This window comes from Vombatus ursinus, unplaced genomic scaffold, assembly GCF_900497805.2.
Source record: "Vombatus ursinus unplaced genomic scaffold, bare-nosed wombat genome assembly UNPS02014798.1, whole genome shotgun sequence".
NCBI lineage: Eukaryota > Metazoa > Chordata > Mammalia > Diprotodontia > Vombatidae > Vombatus > Vombatus ursinus.
Genome location: NW_020954576.1, coordinates 57,313,774 through 57,332,066, shown reverse-complemented (window position 1 = coordinate 57,332,066; position 18,293 = coordinate 57,313,774). Strand labels below are relative to the sequence as shown.

The window sequence follows — 18,293 nt, the reverse complement described above, 5'->3', positions numbered from 1 at the left end:
TCCTTGGGAATTTTGCAGTAAGTTAATCTGTATTGCAGGCCCAGTAACAGGATGGTGCCCCTGGGAAAGGCCCCAAGGCTCAGGAAGCTGCAGTGCTGGGTTTCATGACCATATTTTTGCTTTCCCTCCCTATTTCCATCCCTGACTCCCTGTAAGTGGTGAGGTTAGAAACAGGGAAAAGAGAGATAATCTTATTCTTTACCTTTAAGGTGAGGAATGATATTATGGGTTACCCATGCAGTGATTGCTGGGATGCTTATAGGCCTCAGAGTGGCTCTGTGGGGATTGTTTCTAAAAAAAAAAAAATCTCTTCTCTTCTCTCCTGAAAATTAGGGACCAGTAGGTGATTCAATGAGTACAGTGTTAGCCTTGGAGTCAGGAAGACCTGAGTTCCAATACTGGCTCACACACTTGCCAGTTATGTGACCCTGGGAAAGTCGCGTAACTTCTCTGCCTGCCTCAGTTTCCTCATCTGTAAAAGGGGTGTAATAATAGCCCCTGTCTTACAGGGTTCTTATGAAGATAAATGAGTTCAATGTAAGGTGATTTGTGTGAAAGGAACATTATTTACCAGGGTCCCCCACTTCTTCTGCAACATAGGTTAGACTCGTTTTCCCCTGAAAGGTGATCCAAGATGTCCCTGGAAATTGATTGGCCTAGGTATCCAAGGCTCAAACTGTGCCTACCTTAACTGATTGACACTTAACTGATTAACTTAACTGATTAACAGCTACCTGTTCGCCTCTGGTCACCCAAAGGCATTAAAAGACACGTCTGTGTGGAGTTGGGGCCCTTCAAACTTTGCAGATAGGCCTGAGTTTCCACACCTTACCCTGTTAACCACATGGAGACAAGGGATTCTCATCCAGCATCTCCCTAAATGAAGTGCTGCAGTACTTTTGTTAAATATCTTTTCTCTGCTGTCTTAAGTAAACCTTTTGTTAGTTCCTATCGAAGGATCAACAAGCACCTTATTTGTCCTCAAAATAGAACTTGAACTAACAATGACCTGGTCCGAGGCAGGCCTGCCCCTAACACTTTGCAAGCCTTAAAGGACAGTATAAATGTTGGCTATTATTACTTTTACTATATTCTCCCCCAAGCAGTGATTGGCTCTCAGAATTCACACTGCCTTAATCTCCTAAAGAAAATTGGAGATGGAAGAGATATTCCCTAGGACTCTAGGAGGCCTTTCAAGTGTCGTTGCTAACAATTAAAAGAACTCAGCAATTTCATTGCATTATTAGCTTTTAAAATGTAGAATCACCATGAAAATAAGTCAACTCAGAGAATAGGCAGCTAGGTGGCGCAGTAGAGCCCGTGAAGGGGAGCTAGGTGGAGCATGGGCCTGGAGTCAGGGAGACCTGAGTTCACATGTGACCTCAGACACAAGCTGTGTGACCCTGGGCAAGTCACTTAACTCTATTTGCCTCAGGCTGAAGAAGGAAATGGCAAACCACTTCAGTATCTTTGCCAAGAACACCCGAATGGGATCATGAAGAGTTGGATACCACTGAGAAGTGATTGAACAACATAGGTCAGAAAGGTATTGCAGCCTATTGGAAAGAGTGTCAGTTTCATAGTCAGGAAGATTGTCAAGTCCAGCCCCTGACACATGCTGGCTGGCTGACCTGCAGCATGTTAGTTAACCTCATGGTTTCCCCAGGCAGCTCTCTAAGACTATAAATTATCATCTAAGTGTTGATCTGCTTTCAGAAAGAAAGTTTCCATACTGAAAGTTCCCTTTGTCAATTAAACCACTGGTCCAATCCCACCGCATTGGTCAGATAGATGGAGATGATATTTAAAATTAAAGTTTCTGTTATCTCAGTGAAGTGAAGGAAAAGTAATTTCTCCAATATAGTATACTGAAGGAACACTGGAATTGGTGTGTGTGACCATGAATGAGTCACAACCTTTCTGAACCTTAGATTTCTTATTTGTAAAATGTATATTACCTGCCTCCTATAGTTCCTGCTTCCCACTATTGTTGGGAAGATCAAATGAGATAATTTAAGTAAAGAACTTTTAAAATATTATAGAAATGGAAGGTATTCCATTCCACACATTAATAGTGTGACATTATGTCGCATCAGCTCCATAGGGGAAAGGAATTGCATGACCTCTGAGATGTTCATCTCAAAGGTTAGTGAAATGTGTGTTCAGAATTTTAACAACAAACTTTCATAGGTGGCTAGAGGAAGAAAAATGTATTTTGATGTGAATGAGGGACGATTTAATTTCTTTTCATAAATCCTGAACTTAAATTGCTTCAAGATTTTCAGTCCTGTAGATAGAACAGAAAATTTGTTGCATATACATCCTCTGATGGCAATAGTGGAAATGCACTGTTCCTTCTAAAATGTATAAGGTAAGGTCTCAGGATCTCCTTTAATGTGGCCATTTGCAGACTCAGTCGGTTACGAGGGGTGGCTGTAAAAGACCCAGAAAATCCTGGTACCAACAATGCATTATAAGCATCACTTGCTTAATTACAACCATTCTTTTAGCCTGCTGGGCTCCTAAAGCTGGATCCTGCACTCTAAGGTCTTAGAGAACAGCCACCCTGTCCCCACCCTGGAGGAGCTTAAACAGAGACAGAACATCTAGAAAGCATCATGTCAATATTTATTTGTGAAGGCTTTGCCCTCCCATGTTGTGCTACATATTGATAGTAACATCTCCCGTGTAAAATACAAGCAACAGTCTTTAAATGTTGATGCTCCTGACACCTGACTGTCCAATAAATAGACCCTGCTCCGTTGTGGCTCCTGAGATCTCATTCCTTTTTCCCTTTTCAGGTACAATATGAAGTGAAATACTTCCCACAAACACAAACTCAGCTTTCTGTTGGCCATTACTGTCTAAATACAGAAGGGGACTGAGTCATACATTCCTAGAGACTGGTTAGGTACCAGAGACAGGACGTCCACAGATATTCCATACAAAATATGTTTCATAGTCTATAGAGCACCTTTGTTTATGCATACATATGTAACAAGACACCCTGCTAGCCCATTGGGCTGCTACTAAGTGAAAGGTGAAGCTTTTTTTTTTTTAATAAAGCAAAGCTTATTTATTAGTAGCATAAAATAAAATCACCAGTGGCATTGTGTTTGCACGCATGCAAGTATTCATGATTTTCTAGCATACATACCTACCCCAACTTTTTTTTTCCAAATAAAGAGCCCTTTGTTCAGACCACATCTTAGTAACTTTCACAAATGTTAAATGAGATGGGTCTGAATACAGGCAGCAAACAATTCTATTTTATTTTTAAGACCAACATTTTCTTCTCTACTAAAAATGAATCTTTTTTTAGTTTTCAAACACAATTCTCAAATTCTCTCTAAAACCAGCAGCTCCATGGTACTTAAAAAGCTTGTTGAAGCTTATTTATGCCATCACAAGTTCATGCTACTAACCTAAGGAGAAATGTCTTCCCACTAGCTCACAGTTGAATAATTAGAAGAAAAAGTGGAAATTGGTGACAATTTAGTGTTTGTGCCATCTGCTGCTTTTCTGAGTTATTGGCACTAGCTTGACAGAGCACTGAAGAAGGCAGGGAATAACAATTTTAAATCTTACAGAAGCTTAGGGTTATCCTCTAATTTGCCTTTCTGTGTCATGGGTGTGTGTGATCCTGGGGTCTCAAACACCACTCAGTGGGTTTGTCACACGACTTAAGAAGTAGAAGGCTCTTGATTCTTGCTCATAGACAGCAAACAGGAATGGACTGTTCAGTTTCACTTCCAGGGGAACAGCTTCACTGCTTTGGAAAAGATCTTCTTGTCCTCCCTGACTCTCTTTCAGTTCAAAAAGTACTCTATTCATCACCTATAAGACAGCAACACACACACATTTCATTTTACTCAAGAGATCAAGATTTACCACTTCAGGTTGTATTCCCAGGGGTAGAACCCATCCCAAATGACAGAAGAATTGGGAAGTAGAGGTATATGTAAACACTTCTCTAATTAACCACCACTCTGCCTCAGGTGTTGCCTACCCCTATTAGAATGTAAGCTCCCTAAGGACGGGGACTGTCTCACTTTTGTATTTGTATCCCTAGCACCTAGTACAGTGTCAGGTACGTAGGTGCTTAATAAATGCTTTGTCATTCATTCAGTGTTTCAGGCATTAAGTACCTTGGGCATAGAAGGCATGTTTTCTCAGAGGCATGTTTTATTTACACTTCCAGTATAGTGCTGCCCATAGAATGTGTTTGCATGGATTGTTTGTTGTGTGTGTGTGTGTGTGTGTGTGTGTTTGTACATGTATGTGCATGAATCTTTCTGAAAGTGGAGATAATAGTGTTCCTTTTGTGTATGGGTTGAGCTAAATGCTGGATTCCCTTATACCTCTTAGATTCTGTGTTGATGTGAATGTCTACGCACATGCAGAGTAGGAGACAGTATATCCAGAGGCTAAGGCAGGATGAGCAGGGCAATGGGAAGTAGCCACAACAAGAATTGGAGTCAATGGAAAGTAGAATAGTTTGACCCCGACCCCGCTTTCTGTGCCTGCCATGCTCCAGGCAGGAGCTGATTCCTTTCTTCCCTCTCCTGACCCACACTTCCCCTTACCTTCCTATCTCTTCTCTTCCCTTCCCTTTCTTTCCCTTGGCCCCTTTGCATCCCTCTGTTTCCATACTCCATTCCATACATACCATACATTTCCATGAACTCATTTGCAGATAACTAAGGGCAGTATGGGCAAGGAGGGTGGCCTGAACAGACTTTAAAATGTCATACCTTTCCAACTTTGAGGTTTGTATCACTTATTTTGCTGAGCTTTGCCTCATCTCCAAGCAATCCAGGCAACTTGGTGTAGGTAAGCAGGCTCTGCACATCATACGTGCTCTCTTGTACCAGCTTTGGCAAGGTCAAGTGGATCTTCCTAGAAGGAGATTAAAAAGATAGGGGAATTGTAAAGTCTTGCTTCCAATATCTATCTAACACTCAAGACATGAAGAAGGACCTCACAGAGCCCAAGGACACTGAAGCTGATGGTTAGTGAGCCCCATGAACCTACAGAACCCTTCACTTAGGACAGTTGAAGTTTTCTATGCTCTGAGGAGCAGAATATATTCCTGTATAATCTAAATTAACCTTCCATGTTCTTAAGAGGCAAATGAAATCATTCGTGTTTTACTAGTTGCCCATTCACCATATCCTCATGTTCCATAGCATCCCAAGGCTGGGCTGAGAGACATGGGAGAGGGGAAGGAAGGAGGGATAAAGAATGCCACAAGGAGCTCTGATAAATATAGTGACTAAATGTGTCACTGGAGAGTAGAAGTGGTGACCTAGAGGTGCAGAATGAGGCATACATTTTTAGACTAGACAGATGAGTTGATTTGTTTGTTTGTATCTGTTTCAGGAGTTATGTTGGGGGGAGTAGGAGGAAGTCAGATGTTATCCATTTTAACCCTCAGGGAACTGGGGATAAAGACACATTCTCCTAATTATGCTTTTGGTTGGCAGTCTTAAAATAGTTGTGCACCAAAGGTTAAAGGACCCATAAAACCTTTTTTAAAGTTGTGTCACTAGAAAAATCAGTGTTTTGTGCAAGAAAAAAGATGAACCCAGTGTACTAATTTCACATCAGTATCAGCATAAGTAAGAGTTATTGTTTTATGTCTTGATGATTTTTCAAGGTCACCAATATTTTTCTTGCTGATAGTTTCACTGCCTACTGTAATGATGACAGACTGGAGGGTTTGCTTCTTTTGTAAGAAACTTCTCTCGTAGAAGTGATGGATGTATTTGGACAATGATTTTCATGTTAGACTTTTTAATCATAATCAGTTCTCAACATGGAGAGCTATTAGCACCAGAGTTGCCAATAAATGAGGGTTTTTGAAATTGTCTCTCAAAATCTCAGAAGACTTTCACTTAAAAAAAATAGCAAGATGAAGCCATTGTAATAGCCATCCACAAGTTAAAACCTTAATTATATATGAAGAAAGTTGAGTTAAAAATGAGACTATGTATGTGATAAAAGTAAAATGTACTGATTATATATAAATAACTAAACAAATTGGCTTTAAAAAAAAAAGAACCACGATGTTAAAAAGGAGGAGGGCAAGGAGGAAGAACGTCAGGACTGCATACCAAAAACCAAAACAAAAAACCTGTAAGATATGGCTGATAGCTCTAGTAAAGGAAACTTAAGATGTTCAATGTATACCTCTAACTGTGAATTTGACTTTAAGGAGGACAAACATGTCCATCTACTAAAATGTCCTTTTAGTGCCATTGATAGAGGGATGCAGTCTGGTTACACTGAGCCCCTGCCTCCCAGACGGAGGAGGGGAAACACAAGGTCCTGACACCCACAGCGTTCTGTCCACCCCGTGCTCCTCCTGATCTCATTTACTCATGACTGGCATATTCACAGGTGACTGGTGTCTGCTTCATGTAGATTGGCGCATTTGGTAAAGGCTGCAGTTTAATTTGTCCGTCTCCGGATAAAACCCCATAGACTCTTGACTGCCCCAGTCCGCTCAGAATCAGCCTGAAAAGCTCTGGGCAAGACTGGGGATTCTCACATGAGCTGCTTTGTCTCTCATAACCAGAACCAATGTCTAGACCCAAGCGGTACATGCATTCTTTGATATCTTTTGTCCATTAGAGCTGTTCATATACTATCAATAACCTCCATTGTTAGATCACCTGATGTGAAGCTGTCTCAAATCAGACTGGTAAGCTGAGTCAGAAACCGCGACTTCTGTCTTATTACTGAATTAGCCATCTGACGTTCTTACTGAGGCTAAACTGTTGTGTTTCTACCATAGTAAGAGAAGGTAATAAATTATCATCACAGTCGCTAAAGGGCCAACACCAGCAAAGCCATCCGGTGTTCCAGGTAAAGGCTAGTCATTTAGCCACCTTCTTATTTAGGCCTCTGGAGAATTCTACAGTGCTCCAGAGGAATCCTACACCAAACCTCCTCTCCTAGAGTGAACTGAAATTTGCTGGGACCCCTGCGCCCCCCCCGATTCTCTGTGGTGGTCTTTTAGACTGGGAAATGGCCTAGCCTGGAAACAGACACCGTACTCCCACTCGCATCTCCACTGCCTTTGGAAAACACACTACCATGTGTAATTCCTCAAAGTAACTGACTCTAGCTTTGGGGTGCCCTGTGGGTATCCTGGAATGTGGACAGGACCCCCATCCTGTCACCATGGACATTGGAGCCATGTGATAGAAGGGAGCAGGGCTTATGGTCTAGGGAGAAAGGGAATAGGAGTTGTTGCCCACCTTTTCTCCTCAAAATAGGAGGGATACAAAGCAGAAAGCACTGTCAGTGACAGAAGACTTGGAAGAATAAACCTATGTGAATGAAGAGCTGGGATACTATTTCTTCCTGTTCCTCTCCATCTCCACCTGTAGGGAGAAGTGGCTATGCCTACCTCCAGGGAATTCAGAAAATGGTCCAGTGCAACAACATCCTCTTTGTCCTAACAAACCCCCATCCTAGGGTTGTTGGTGCTGCCTCCCACCCACATGTGATAGATGGAGAGCCTGAGGTTCAGAATAAGTCATACAAGATACTACCAGAGCCCCACCCCAAGTCATACCGGGGGGACAGATTTTTCATCCAACTTGAAAAGTCGTGACCAAAAGCAATATTCTCAATTTTCTGTAGGTTATCATTTTGAGGCTTAAGCAGTAGGAGGAAGGCATTCTCATTAAATGGCACTTGAGTCACAGAGAAGTTGTTTTTGATGTCATTCCAGTAGAGGAAGATGCCCGTTCCTGAAAGCATTGGCACGGATGTCCTAGTGGTGTTGTTTACCCAGAACACCTGGGGCTGGGCCAGCTGGGAGAATCCCTTTATTGCTCCTGAGAATCCAAAGAGGAAATGAGAAGAAAGGGTCAACAGCAGACCCAGGTAGCTCTTGGAAAGGACATAGCAAAAAGAAATCTAAACACTGACAATTCTACTTCCATGAAGGAGGAGTAAACAATGGAAGGAAATCGGGGAAAGGGAGGAAAAAAGAGAAGATGGGGAAAGAGCAGAGGAGAGTAACGGAAGAGGGGATGAGAGCAAGGAAAGGAGGGAAGAAGAGAGATAAAAATACAAAATTAAGACAATGCTGTCCTCAAGAAGCTTACTTCTAATAGAGGGAGACAACCCACATGGGGATGTGGTGGCCAGGGAAGAATGGAGACCATCAAAAACACCAAACCATCTCTCCTAATGTCACACATTCCCTTTTCCCCCTTCTAACTGCTGGTCTTTCCCTGCCCTTCTTAATCCTTGTTCTAAGGTCCACTTACCTTTCGAGACCAAGTTCTATTTTCAACTCAAGAGACTCCGATTTCTTTACAAGTTTGGAAAGTCTCTTCACCATCAAAGAGTAAGAGATCTAGCTTGTGGCAAAGTCTATCTATAATAATATCCTCTAGTCCTGATTCAGGAGGGGTGGGAGTCCTTCCTTCATTACCCTTTTTAAAAATGTACTTATTTTATTCTGAACTTGTTTCCTTAACATGGCAGAACAGGAAAAAAAAGATGATTATGCATGAAGCTGCAAATCTATTATGTACAACTTTCTATTCCTTTTAAATGTGTAATAAAGTTATCAATTTTCTTTTTTTTTCTTTTTTTTCCCTCCCCCACACCCTGGAGATGGCTACCATTAGACACAAACATGCGTGTGCATGCATGTGTGTGTGTGTGTATGTAAAATCATTCTATACATACTTCTATTTATCAATTCTTTCTCTGGTTACAGATAGCATCTTCTTTCATATGTCCTTTGTAGTTAATAATAGTCAAAATGACTTAGTCACTCAAAGTTATTCTTAAAACAATATTGTTGTTACTATATACAATGTTCTCTTGGTTCTTCTCACTTCTCTCTTCACCATTTTGTGCAAGTCTATCCTTGTTTTTCTCTAAAATCATTGAACTCATCATTTCTTATAGCACAGTAGTATTCCATCACAATCATATACCAGGCTTTGTTCAGTCATTCCCCAATTGACAAGCATCCCCACAATTTCCAGTTCTTTGCCACCACAAAGCGAGCTGCTATAAATATTTTAGGACATATGGGTTTTTTTCCTTTTTCCCTAATCATCTTGGGAAACAGAAGTAGTAGTGGTATTGCTGGATCAAAAGGTATAGGCAGTTTAATAACTCTTTGGGCACAATTCCAGATTGTTCTCCAAAATGGTTGGATTGATTCACAGTTCTACCAACAAGAAATTAGTATCCCAATTTTTCCACGTTCCCTCCAACGTTTGTCACTTTCCCTTTCAATCAATTTAGCCAATCTGATACATCTAAAATGATATCTTAAGGTTTTAATTTGCATTTCTCTAGTCAATAATGATTTAGAGCATTTTTTCATATGACTACAAATTGTTTTGATTTCAGTGGAAAAATGCCTTCGTTACTCTTTGAAAATCAGGAAGCCTCACCCTGGTTCTTCCTTAGATAGTCAAAGGGATAAAGAGTTTAGGAAATATGACTTTGGGTAGGAAGGGGAAAAGGGTATTCCAGAACGTCTTTCTCTATTTTTCTTCTATTCGTCAAGCTTTAGCTAATCACCATTTAGATTGTGAGCCTCTGCTTCCAGATCCCTTTGACTGGTAGATAAAGGGAAGAACCCCTCCCCAAACCTCCACTGAAAGAGGGCACCCAGGCCAGTTGTCTCTTCCTTTCCCACCTGGCTGCCCTTCTCCACCATGCCCCAAAAACACTTTTCTTCCCCTTCCACCTTTTCAGCTTCATTTTGTGGGGTCTTCCACCATAAGATTGTAATCTTGAGAGCAGGAACTGTCTTTCTTTTTCCTTTGTATCCCCAACCTGCCTGCCACTGTGTAGGTGCTTAATAAATGTTTATTGATTGACTAACTGAACCTTAAAGAAGTAGGCAAGATGGTGGAAGAGGTCTTTACATAGGTTAATTGTTGGGAGGAGCAGTGAACATGTTATCTTTCCAGGCCTACCTCAAGACCTGCCTCTTCTAGGATGTCTTCCCTCATCTCTAATCTCCTATGTTTATCCCTGGCAGTTAATCAGAGAGAGAAGTTCCATGATAGTTTCTAAGAAAGGATGGTAGGCCTGAGAAATAGTCAACCCAGATTTGGGATGAGGGAGCTGAGGAATATGAACAGATCTGGTTTTGAAAGAGGAGGCATCGTATGATGGAAAGATGGCTAAGCTGAGTTTTAAGACCTGAATTGAGACCCTCACTCCATCCTTGACTAACATGGTGTGTGACCTTGGGCAAATCACTGAATTTCTTTAGGTCCCAGTTTCTTCAGGTTTGGACTAAGTGGTCTCTGAGGTCTTTTACATCTACATCAATTATCTTGCTATATAGTGTAGTTTGGAGGAAAAGAGGACTAGGACCAGGGTTCAGATCTTGCCTCGGATGTTTAACACCTACATGTCAGTTTGCCTCATTGTGAAATGATGGGTTTGACTAGATGACCTTGGAGGTCCCTTCTTCTAGCCCTTGTCCAAGCTCTTAAGTCTCGCCTAACCTGTTATGGAGGCCCCAGTCTTCAGAATGAAAGTCTCTCAGGAAAAGGAGAAAGCAGAGAGAGAGATTGCTTCTGAGAGGTAGCTATGAACTGTACCTGGATGGCTGATGTGGATTCTAACTGATTCACAGAATCATAAGATTCAGAGCTGAAAGAACCCTTGGAGATCATCTAAGCCGCCCCCCTCCCCTTCATCTTGTGGGGGAGGAAGCTGAGGCCTTGAAACATGGTGACTTGCCCAAAGTGAGAATATAAATAGACGTTTAAGTGTATGCAACATGAATATGAAACACAAGTTACATCCTGGGAATGGAAGCCACCAGTAGCTGGGGGAATCGGAGAAGGTGGAGGAAATGGCTCCAACTGAGCTTTGAAGGAAACTAGGAATTCTGAAAGGTGGAGGTAAAGAGAGAGTGCATTTCAGGCATCGTGGACGGCAGCCTGAGCCAAGATAGGAAGGCGGGAGATAGCTGTTGTATGGAGAGAACAGCGTGAATTTACAGCAACTGACTTCTGAAAGGAGTGTGTGACAATGACCGTTCAAGGGTTTTTGATGACTAGATTTCTTTCCCTGACAGCACGACTCTGTTCAGGCTCCTTCCCTCTGTACCCACTAATAACAATAATAATAATAATAGCTGCTTTCAGAAAGATGCTGGCATTTGACAGGAGTGCTGTCATCCTTTCTGCCATCCTCCTCCACCCCCTCCACTAGAAGCAAGACCACTGTTCCTGGGAACAAAGTTGGGTAAATCTTACAAGGTTAAGTCAACTGATGTCATGGAAACTACTGTGGTCATTAACCTGTGCTCCAGAACTAGCTGGAATAGCTGATCAAAGGGCAGGATGAATCTCACCAGATCCTAAAACTCAAACCTCGGGTGGTTGGAAACATTCAGTCCTTTGGAAGGGATGTTTGCATGTGGTTGGACTTTATTTTTCTTTTTTCTTTCTCAGATGAACCATCTACATCACAGAAGAGTCCTGGTTTAATGGGACCCTTGGCCTAAGAATGATCTCCTGTCCTGGCTCTGCCTTATAATTAGCCTTGATTTTCCCATTAAGTCCCGACATTCAGGCATCAGCATGTATTCTTTAACCCATCAGGCAGAGCTCATAAGCTAGATTTGGAAGTGTTCATGGACCCTTCACATGAATCCTCTTGCCCCAAACATGGTAGACAGCTTCCCCAAGGGCATATGAAGGTGTTCCCTGCTCTGGTTATTTAGGAGACTCTCTTCCAATGCCATGAAATGAATGATTTCTGGGTTTATTTACCAATGTCCAAAGGGCAGTACAAAAGCTCCATTTCATGAGCTATTTTCTCTTAAGCCCAGGACGTTGCCATGGTCATTAAAATAACAATCTTCTATTGGACCGGTCTGTGTCTAAACAGTATTTACTATGTTATATACTATATAAATACTATACAGTATTTACAGTATTATAGAATGATCTAAGTGGGTTTTCTTTGTTTGGTTTTCTTAACACCTCTGAATTGGAGAATTATGTAAACCAGCAGATTTACCTCTTGTTTCATGATGGAATGACCCAGTTTGGAATTCAGTGAGGAACTGGAGGATAAATGAATTTATAATTAATTAAGTAAATAAGTAATTAAGATCGGGCATATGGATTTTTTGGTGATGGCAAAAAACTGGAAACAAAGTAGATGCCCATTGATTTTGGAATTGCTAAACAGACTGTAATTTATGAATGTAAAGGAATATTATGGGCAGCCTTTGTAAGAAATGATGAGCATAATGAGCATGATGAATTTAGAGAAGGCTAGGAAAATTTATATGACTGACCCAGAGGGAAGTAATCTAAACCAGGAAAACAATATTTACAATGACTGCAGCAGTGTCAATGGAAAGAATAAAACAAAACAAATGAAAGTGTTATGTAATTATAATAAACAAGCTTGGCCCTAGAGAAGTGATGAGAAAATATGCCATCCTTTATTTGTTGCTCATACTATCAGGGCTGATGTTTAGATTTCCTGAATTTCCTTTCTTTTTTTTTCTTTCTTCAGAGCCCTGGCTTCTTAGGGGTGGCAGTGGGGAGGATATATTTGGAAATCAAGGTGACATACAAACAAAGGAATCAATAATTTAAAAAAAGCAATCCACAGACAAGAGGGGGAAAGAGAGAAATTGGCATGGCTTTTCTACCATGATATAAACTCCTCCCTGCCAAGGTCAGAGTTAAGTGGGCAAGGGAGTGGGTGGGAAAGAGTCTTTATTGCCACCTTTGAAGTTGACCTTTGCTTGGTCTTCAGTTGTCCTTAGACCTGATCCTGCTCTGGTTGTTTAAAGCAGCAACTGGAAACCAAAAAAGCCTTACAAAAAAGCTATTGCCTCTGCACAACTGTCACCAAGGAGCTGTCCTTACCTTGGAAATGCATGTAAGTAGTGAAGAGCAGTGTGGTGTCCAGGCTGATTCCAGTCAGCTGTGTCTTCCTTGTCCATCCTGTGACAGCCTTAAGGAACTTGTCAATTTTCTCTGCAGCAACATTTGGGTTTGTGGCCAAATCCAGGGAGCGGGAATAGGTGATGCTGGCAAAGGGAGCCAAGCCCTGCACAAATGACTGCTTCAGACGTAGGTTAGGGGAGGTGAATAGGCCCACCACTGTGGTCAGGAGCAGACTGGAGCTGCCTTTCTTTTCTTGGGCTAAAAGGAGGCTTTGGACAGCCTTCAAGGCAGAGAGGACCTTTTGCCCATCTAGTCGGGAGGTACAGTTCTGGTCTTTCTCAGGGACACCCAGAAATGCCTGGAGGTTAGTGGCTGTGGAGTCCTCAGAACCCAAGTAGAAGGAAGCGAGGGTCCCAAAGAGGCCAACAGGGGACAAGAGAATTGCCCCATTGTCTGAGGTCGCCATCTCCCTCAGCATCTTATACATGCGGAAACCCACAAAGTTCAGCAGTATCCCCACCTCAACTGACCTGTCCTTGTCCTCTGCATCTAGTGTCTGGGCATAAGATACCAACTGGTCTTTGAGGGCCACCTCATCCAAAGGGGATGTCTTGGCCTGAATTGGGACAGGGGTGAAGGTCTGTTCCTTGGTGGTCTCCGCATCCACTTTCTTCAGCTCATCACATGTACTTTGGTTATAGGTAAGGAGGTAGAAAGGGTGAACGTACACCCGGTCACTGACCACCAGGGCAGTCCAGCCCAACAGGATGACAATGACTCTCAGTAACATCCTGGAGCAGGTGCTACTAACAGGTACAATTCCTGCTTTTCCTGAAATGACATTTTTGGAAAAGGGTAAAGAAGATTGATTATCATGTGTCTACAATAGGCCAGGTCCTTTAAGAGTTGCCCAGTGTAGCGTAGTGAAAAGAGTGAACTAGGAGTCAAAAGAACTGAGTTCAAATCCTGGCTGTGCTATTTACTATGTGTGTGACCTCAGGCAAGCCACTTAATTTCTTGAGGTCTCATTTTCCTCATATGCAAATAAGGGAGCAGGTCTAGATGTCTTCTAGATCCTTTCCAGCTCCAAATCCTATAGTTTAACCCCCTTGCCTCTGTGGATAATTGTCCTATATTACAGGAATGCAGAGAAAAGGAAGTGGGTAGCCCAAGACTGAACCATATGTCATTGGTAGAGCTAAGACCAGACCTTGGAGAGCTTCGTCGCAAAGTAGCCAAGTATCAGTCTATCAGATCAGTACTTAATGAGTGCTATTACATGTCCAATATATGGCGGGAGAAGACAAAAACCCAATCTGTGTCTTCAACACACTTATAACCCAGTAGGGAGGACAGTCACTGAAGGATTGCTTGGAAAAGAAGACATAGCTATAGAGTTCTGTGATGAGGGGCTAGATCTCATTTCTCAAATCCCACAAATGATGTAAGAACACAATCTATGTTGAGCCACCCTACACTACTCCATGGAATGTAGATGCTGATGGGTTACTACAGCAAGGGTGGACTTTGTAGGATCAAAAAGGACTTTGAGAGATCTTTGCATCTTTCCCATGAATGGATAGAACTATACTGATCCATTCCACACAGGAGAATTTATCTGTCTTGGATTTCCAGAGAGGAAATTCCATCACTTCCACCTGGTAACTGCTTCTAATATTTAACAACCCTTCATGTGAAGAAACACTTAGGTTGATATTGAGATCTGGAATTAGGAGTGGGCAAAGTATGCATAGGGCACAACATTAAATGCCAGGAGGTGGGGATGAGGGCAAGGCAAAAAAGGAGGGAAGGAAGATGGCTAAGAAGAAGTCAGTAAAAAGAACCACACTTTTTTACTTTACTTTTAATAAAAGTGAATATCTTAATGTTCAGAAAATTTCCCTGTCCATAGGGTATTTATTTGGGGATAATATTGGTGTATACTGACTAGGGTGGCGGCTCAAAGCCTGTGGTAGACACTAACCCAGAGGAGATGGAGCAATTTTCAAACCAAGCTTATGGCATAAAAATGCCTTCTCCCATCTCAGCCTATAAAACAGCAACAATTCCCATTTATATAGAACTTTTACAGAGCACTTTCCTTTCAACAATCCTGCACAGTAAGCAGTGCAAGCTTTATTATCCTCATTTTGCACATGAGGAAACAGTGTCAGAGAAATTAAGTGACTTGTTTAGGGTCAAACAGCTAGAAAGTATTAAAACATAGGGTATAAGCATTTATATAAAGCTTACTATGTTCCAGGCACTGTGCTAATAATTTTTTTTTGCCAATTATCTTATTTGATCTTTTTAACAGCCCTGTGGTTAATGCTATTATTATCCCCATTTTACACTTGAAGAAACTGAGATAAATTGGGGTTAAATGATTTGCCCAAGATCATACAGCTAGTAAGTGTCTGAGGTCAAATTTGAACTCAGGTCTTCCTGACCCCAGGCCCAGCTCCCTATTCTCTCCATTGGTCATAGGATCCCAGAATCCTTATTCAGAGCTGGAAAGAACCTCAGATGTCATCTAGTTCAACCCTCTCGATTTATGAAGAGGAAAGGGAAACCCAGGATAGTTAAGTGACTTGTCCAAGGTCATACAACAGAGGCAGATAAATATCAGAGGCAGGATTTGATCCAAAATCCTCTGATTCCAAAAGTAACACTCTTTCTGCTCCAAGTCCAATTCTCTTTGCACTACACGATGCTAATCAAAGACTCATCTCCCCTTACTCTGCCCTTAGGGAGGTGAACAGCTGCCATCATTTAAAAAAAAAATACCGTACTATAAAATTGTGCAGACTGCTTCAGTGTCATGTATGATTTCAATATGCTTAAATTCTTAACTACCACCTTTAATTTTAACTACATTGTTGCTGAACAGCATCATTTTGTGGTCCACTGTGATCCTTAGATTTTTTTTCTACTATCCTTGCACATGGCCAGTGATTCCTATCTTGTACTTAACCAGTTGTATGTACTGTATTTACTTTTCCTTCGTCTTGCCTACCACAATGCTGGGACATAATCTAAAGCCTGAAGATTTTTCTTCACCATCCCCCAACCCCTACCCCAGCTTATACGTTCTGATTTTACCTACAATTTTTTCTTTCTTTCTTTCTTTCTTTCTTTCTTTCTTTCTTTCTTTCTTTCTTTCTTTCTTTCTTTCTTTCTTTCTTTCTTTCTTTCTTTCTTTCTTTTTTGGTGAGGCAATGGGGTCAAGTGACTTGCCCAGGGTCACACAGCTAGTATGTGTCAAGTGTCTGAGGCCAGATTTGAACTCAGATCCTCCTGACTCCAGGGCTGGTGCCTATCCATTGCGCCCCCTAGCTGCCCCCTTTACCTACAATTTTTACCAAATATAAATGATTGGAGAGGCATGCCTGGAGAGGCAGCCTGGCTTAGTAGATAGATTGGTCATGAAGTGAAGAGTTGCCTCTGATAGACACCATTTGACATTCAGCAAATCACTTATACTCTCTCTGCCCAGGATAATATCCCAAATTTGTGTTAAAGAACCACATCATTAGAAGGTATTTCCACACCAGAAGTTCCCTGCACCATGAAATTACAGATTTATATTTAAAACAAACAAACATAATGAAGAAGGGAAATAAGAAATATCCTCTGAACCACTCCAGGCAAAGCCTAATTTGCCAAATGATTTCTCATCTAAATGAGTCAGCAGTAAAGCCTTTGGGAATCAATTGCTCCACGAGCTCTCTGCAGTTATGGATCCATAGGCAGGGCATGGGTCTGCTTAATCCAGATAAGACAGGGATGCACTCCCTCCTCCCCGTCTCAGCCCAGGCTCCCCTTCTGCAGTTTGTGGCCTCCCTCTCAGACTAAGCAATTTCACAGATCATTTTCGAGCTAGAGATTGTCTTTCCCCTTCAATTGTAGTCTTGAGTTTTGCTCCCCTTCCCCCAACTCTCCCCCCGTCCCCAACAAGCCTATGTTTCTAGGTAGGAGGCAGCTGGTGTTTTGAAAATGAAAGATGGTTCCATCTGTTGCAGACTCACAGTCCTTCCCTCCTCTTCCCCCTTCTCTTCTTTCCCATTTGGCTCTTTTCCTCTCCTTTTTAACCTTTCCTTCTTCAGCTGCCCCCCTCTCTGTCTCTGTCACTTTCTGCTACTTAAGCCTCCAAGGCCTCGCAGCCAGGACAAAACAAGCACAAGTGGTAGGCAAATAGGCTTCAAAATACTCGAGAGGGAGCTTATGGAGGAAAAAGGAGGGTGCCAAGCCATGTCTGCCCTGCCCGTGTTGACCACCTTTGCCCCCTCCATTATACAGAACTCAGTTTTTCTGGTGCAGTGTCACCTCCAGTCCCCTGGGAGATCGGAGCTCCTTTGTCCTTTCTCCAAAAGGCTCATCCACTATGGGGGTTGAGGATCTGGCCAGACCCCCACATCTCCTCCCATGCCCACGCTGTTGCCTCCCATCAGTCATTACATTGGCTGCCTTCTCCTCTCTGACTTGAGGTCATCCTGGCTGCATGATACAAGCCTGCCTCTTTCTCTCCATCTCAAGTCTTGGGTCCAGAAGTAGAGAGGACAGGTTTATTATGGAGTCATTATGGTCTCATTCTTGTGATGTTACGAGGGAGTAGGAACTCTTTGTAAAACAAAACAAAAAAAAAAACCCAAACCTCTTTTGGGGGTGGAGTGGGACAACTGCAGGCAAAGGGAATTAATGAGATGTTGGATAATTTCTTTCTGTTGCCTCAGCCTCCTGCTGGCAAAAGTTCCCTACAAAGCAGCTTGTTCCTGGCTCGTTGTGTTCCCAATTTGATTTTTCCCGGGCAAGCTGCCCTCTATTGCCATTCAAAGTTATTGTTATTTTCTAGCTCTGTACCCGTCTCTCTTAATCTTTCTGGCCCCAGCCTGCTGCCAAGATCACCTACAGAGAGCTGAGGGGGAAAAGAGAGGGAAGGGTCCCCAGCCACTCTAGGCTTACCTTTTACTCCAGTCCTCAGGGACTCAGGCTGCCTCTTCCACCAAAGGCCCTAGGACACCTTTCTCCAGCCTGGGGGTACTGCAGCTCTATTTATACTGGAGGACAGGGGATAGAAGCCATTCCCAAGCTTCGCTGTGTTCTGGCTGGCAGGTGGGATGACATCACTCAGGCCAGGGGGGCTAGGGCTGACTAGACAGAACCCAAACACGTGGATGCAAGCGTCTTTTATCGGAAAAGCGTCCAAATCAGTGCACACTTACCCCGATGAACACCACAGCTTGGTACAGGCTCAGGTTACATATTTACTCAAGTAGATTGGAACCAGGGCCCCAGCCACTCACTGACACATGAAAGTGTCTGTGCGTGTATAAGTGACTGAAAGCAGCTCTCCTGTGTGACCCCTTTCCC

At 42.4% G+C, this 18,293-nt stretch overlaps 1 protein-coding gene across 1 annotated transcript; it reads right to left on the bottom strand.

Moving 5' to 3' along the window:
- Positions 1-2,607: 2,607 nt before the first annotated feature.
- On the bottom strand, positions 2,608-18,088 carry LOC114049552 (angiotensinogen-like). The gene is made up of 5 exons (XM_027870801.1): positions 17,886-18,088; positions 12,903-13,754; positions 7,586-7,850; positions 4,755-4,899; positions 2,608-3,837 (listed from the first exon to the last, which is right to left on the bottom strand). The coding sequence occupies exons 2-5, from the start codon at positions 13,711-13,713 to the stop codon at positions 3,652-3,654; spliced, it is 1,407 nt and encodes a 468-aa protein (XP_027726602.1). The 5' UTR covers positions 13,714-13,754; positions 17,886-18,088; the 3' UTR covers positions 2,608-3,651.
- Positions 18,089-18,293: the final 205 nt, after the last annotated feature.

Bases quoted from the DNA above. Each gene is read 5' to 3' on its own strand.
- LOC114049552 (XM_027870801.1), bottom strand. From the start codon at position 13,713: ATGTTACTGAGAGTCATTGTCATCCTGTTGGGCTGGACTGCCCTGGTG. The intron at 7,851-12,902 runs GTAAGGACAGCT...TTGGATTCTCAG, and splicing joins TACTTACATGCATTTCCAAG to GAGCAATAAAGGGATTCTCC. The intron at 4,900-7,585 runs GTATGACTTGGG...ATCTCCTTCTAG, and splicing joins ATGAAAAATCTGTCCCCCCG to GAAGATCCACTTGACCTTGC.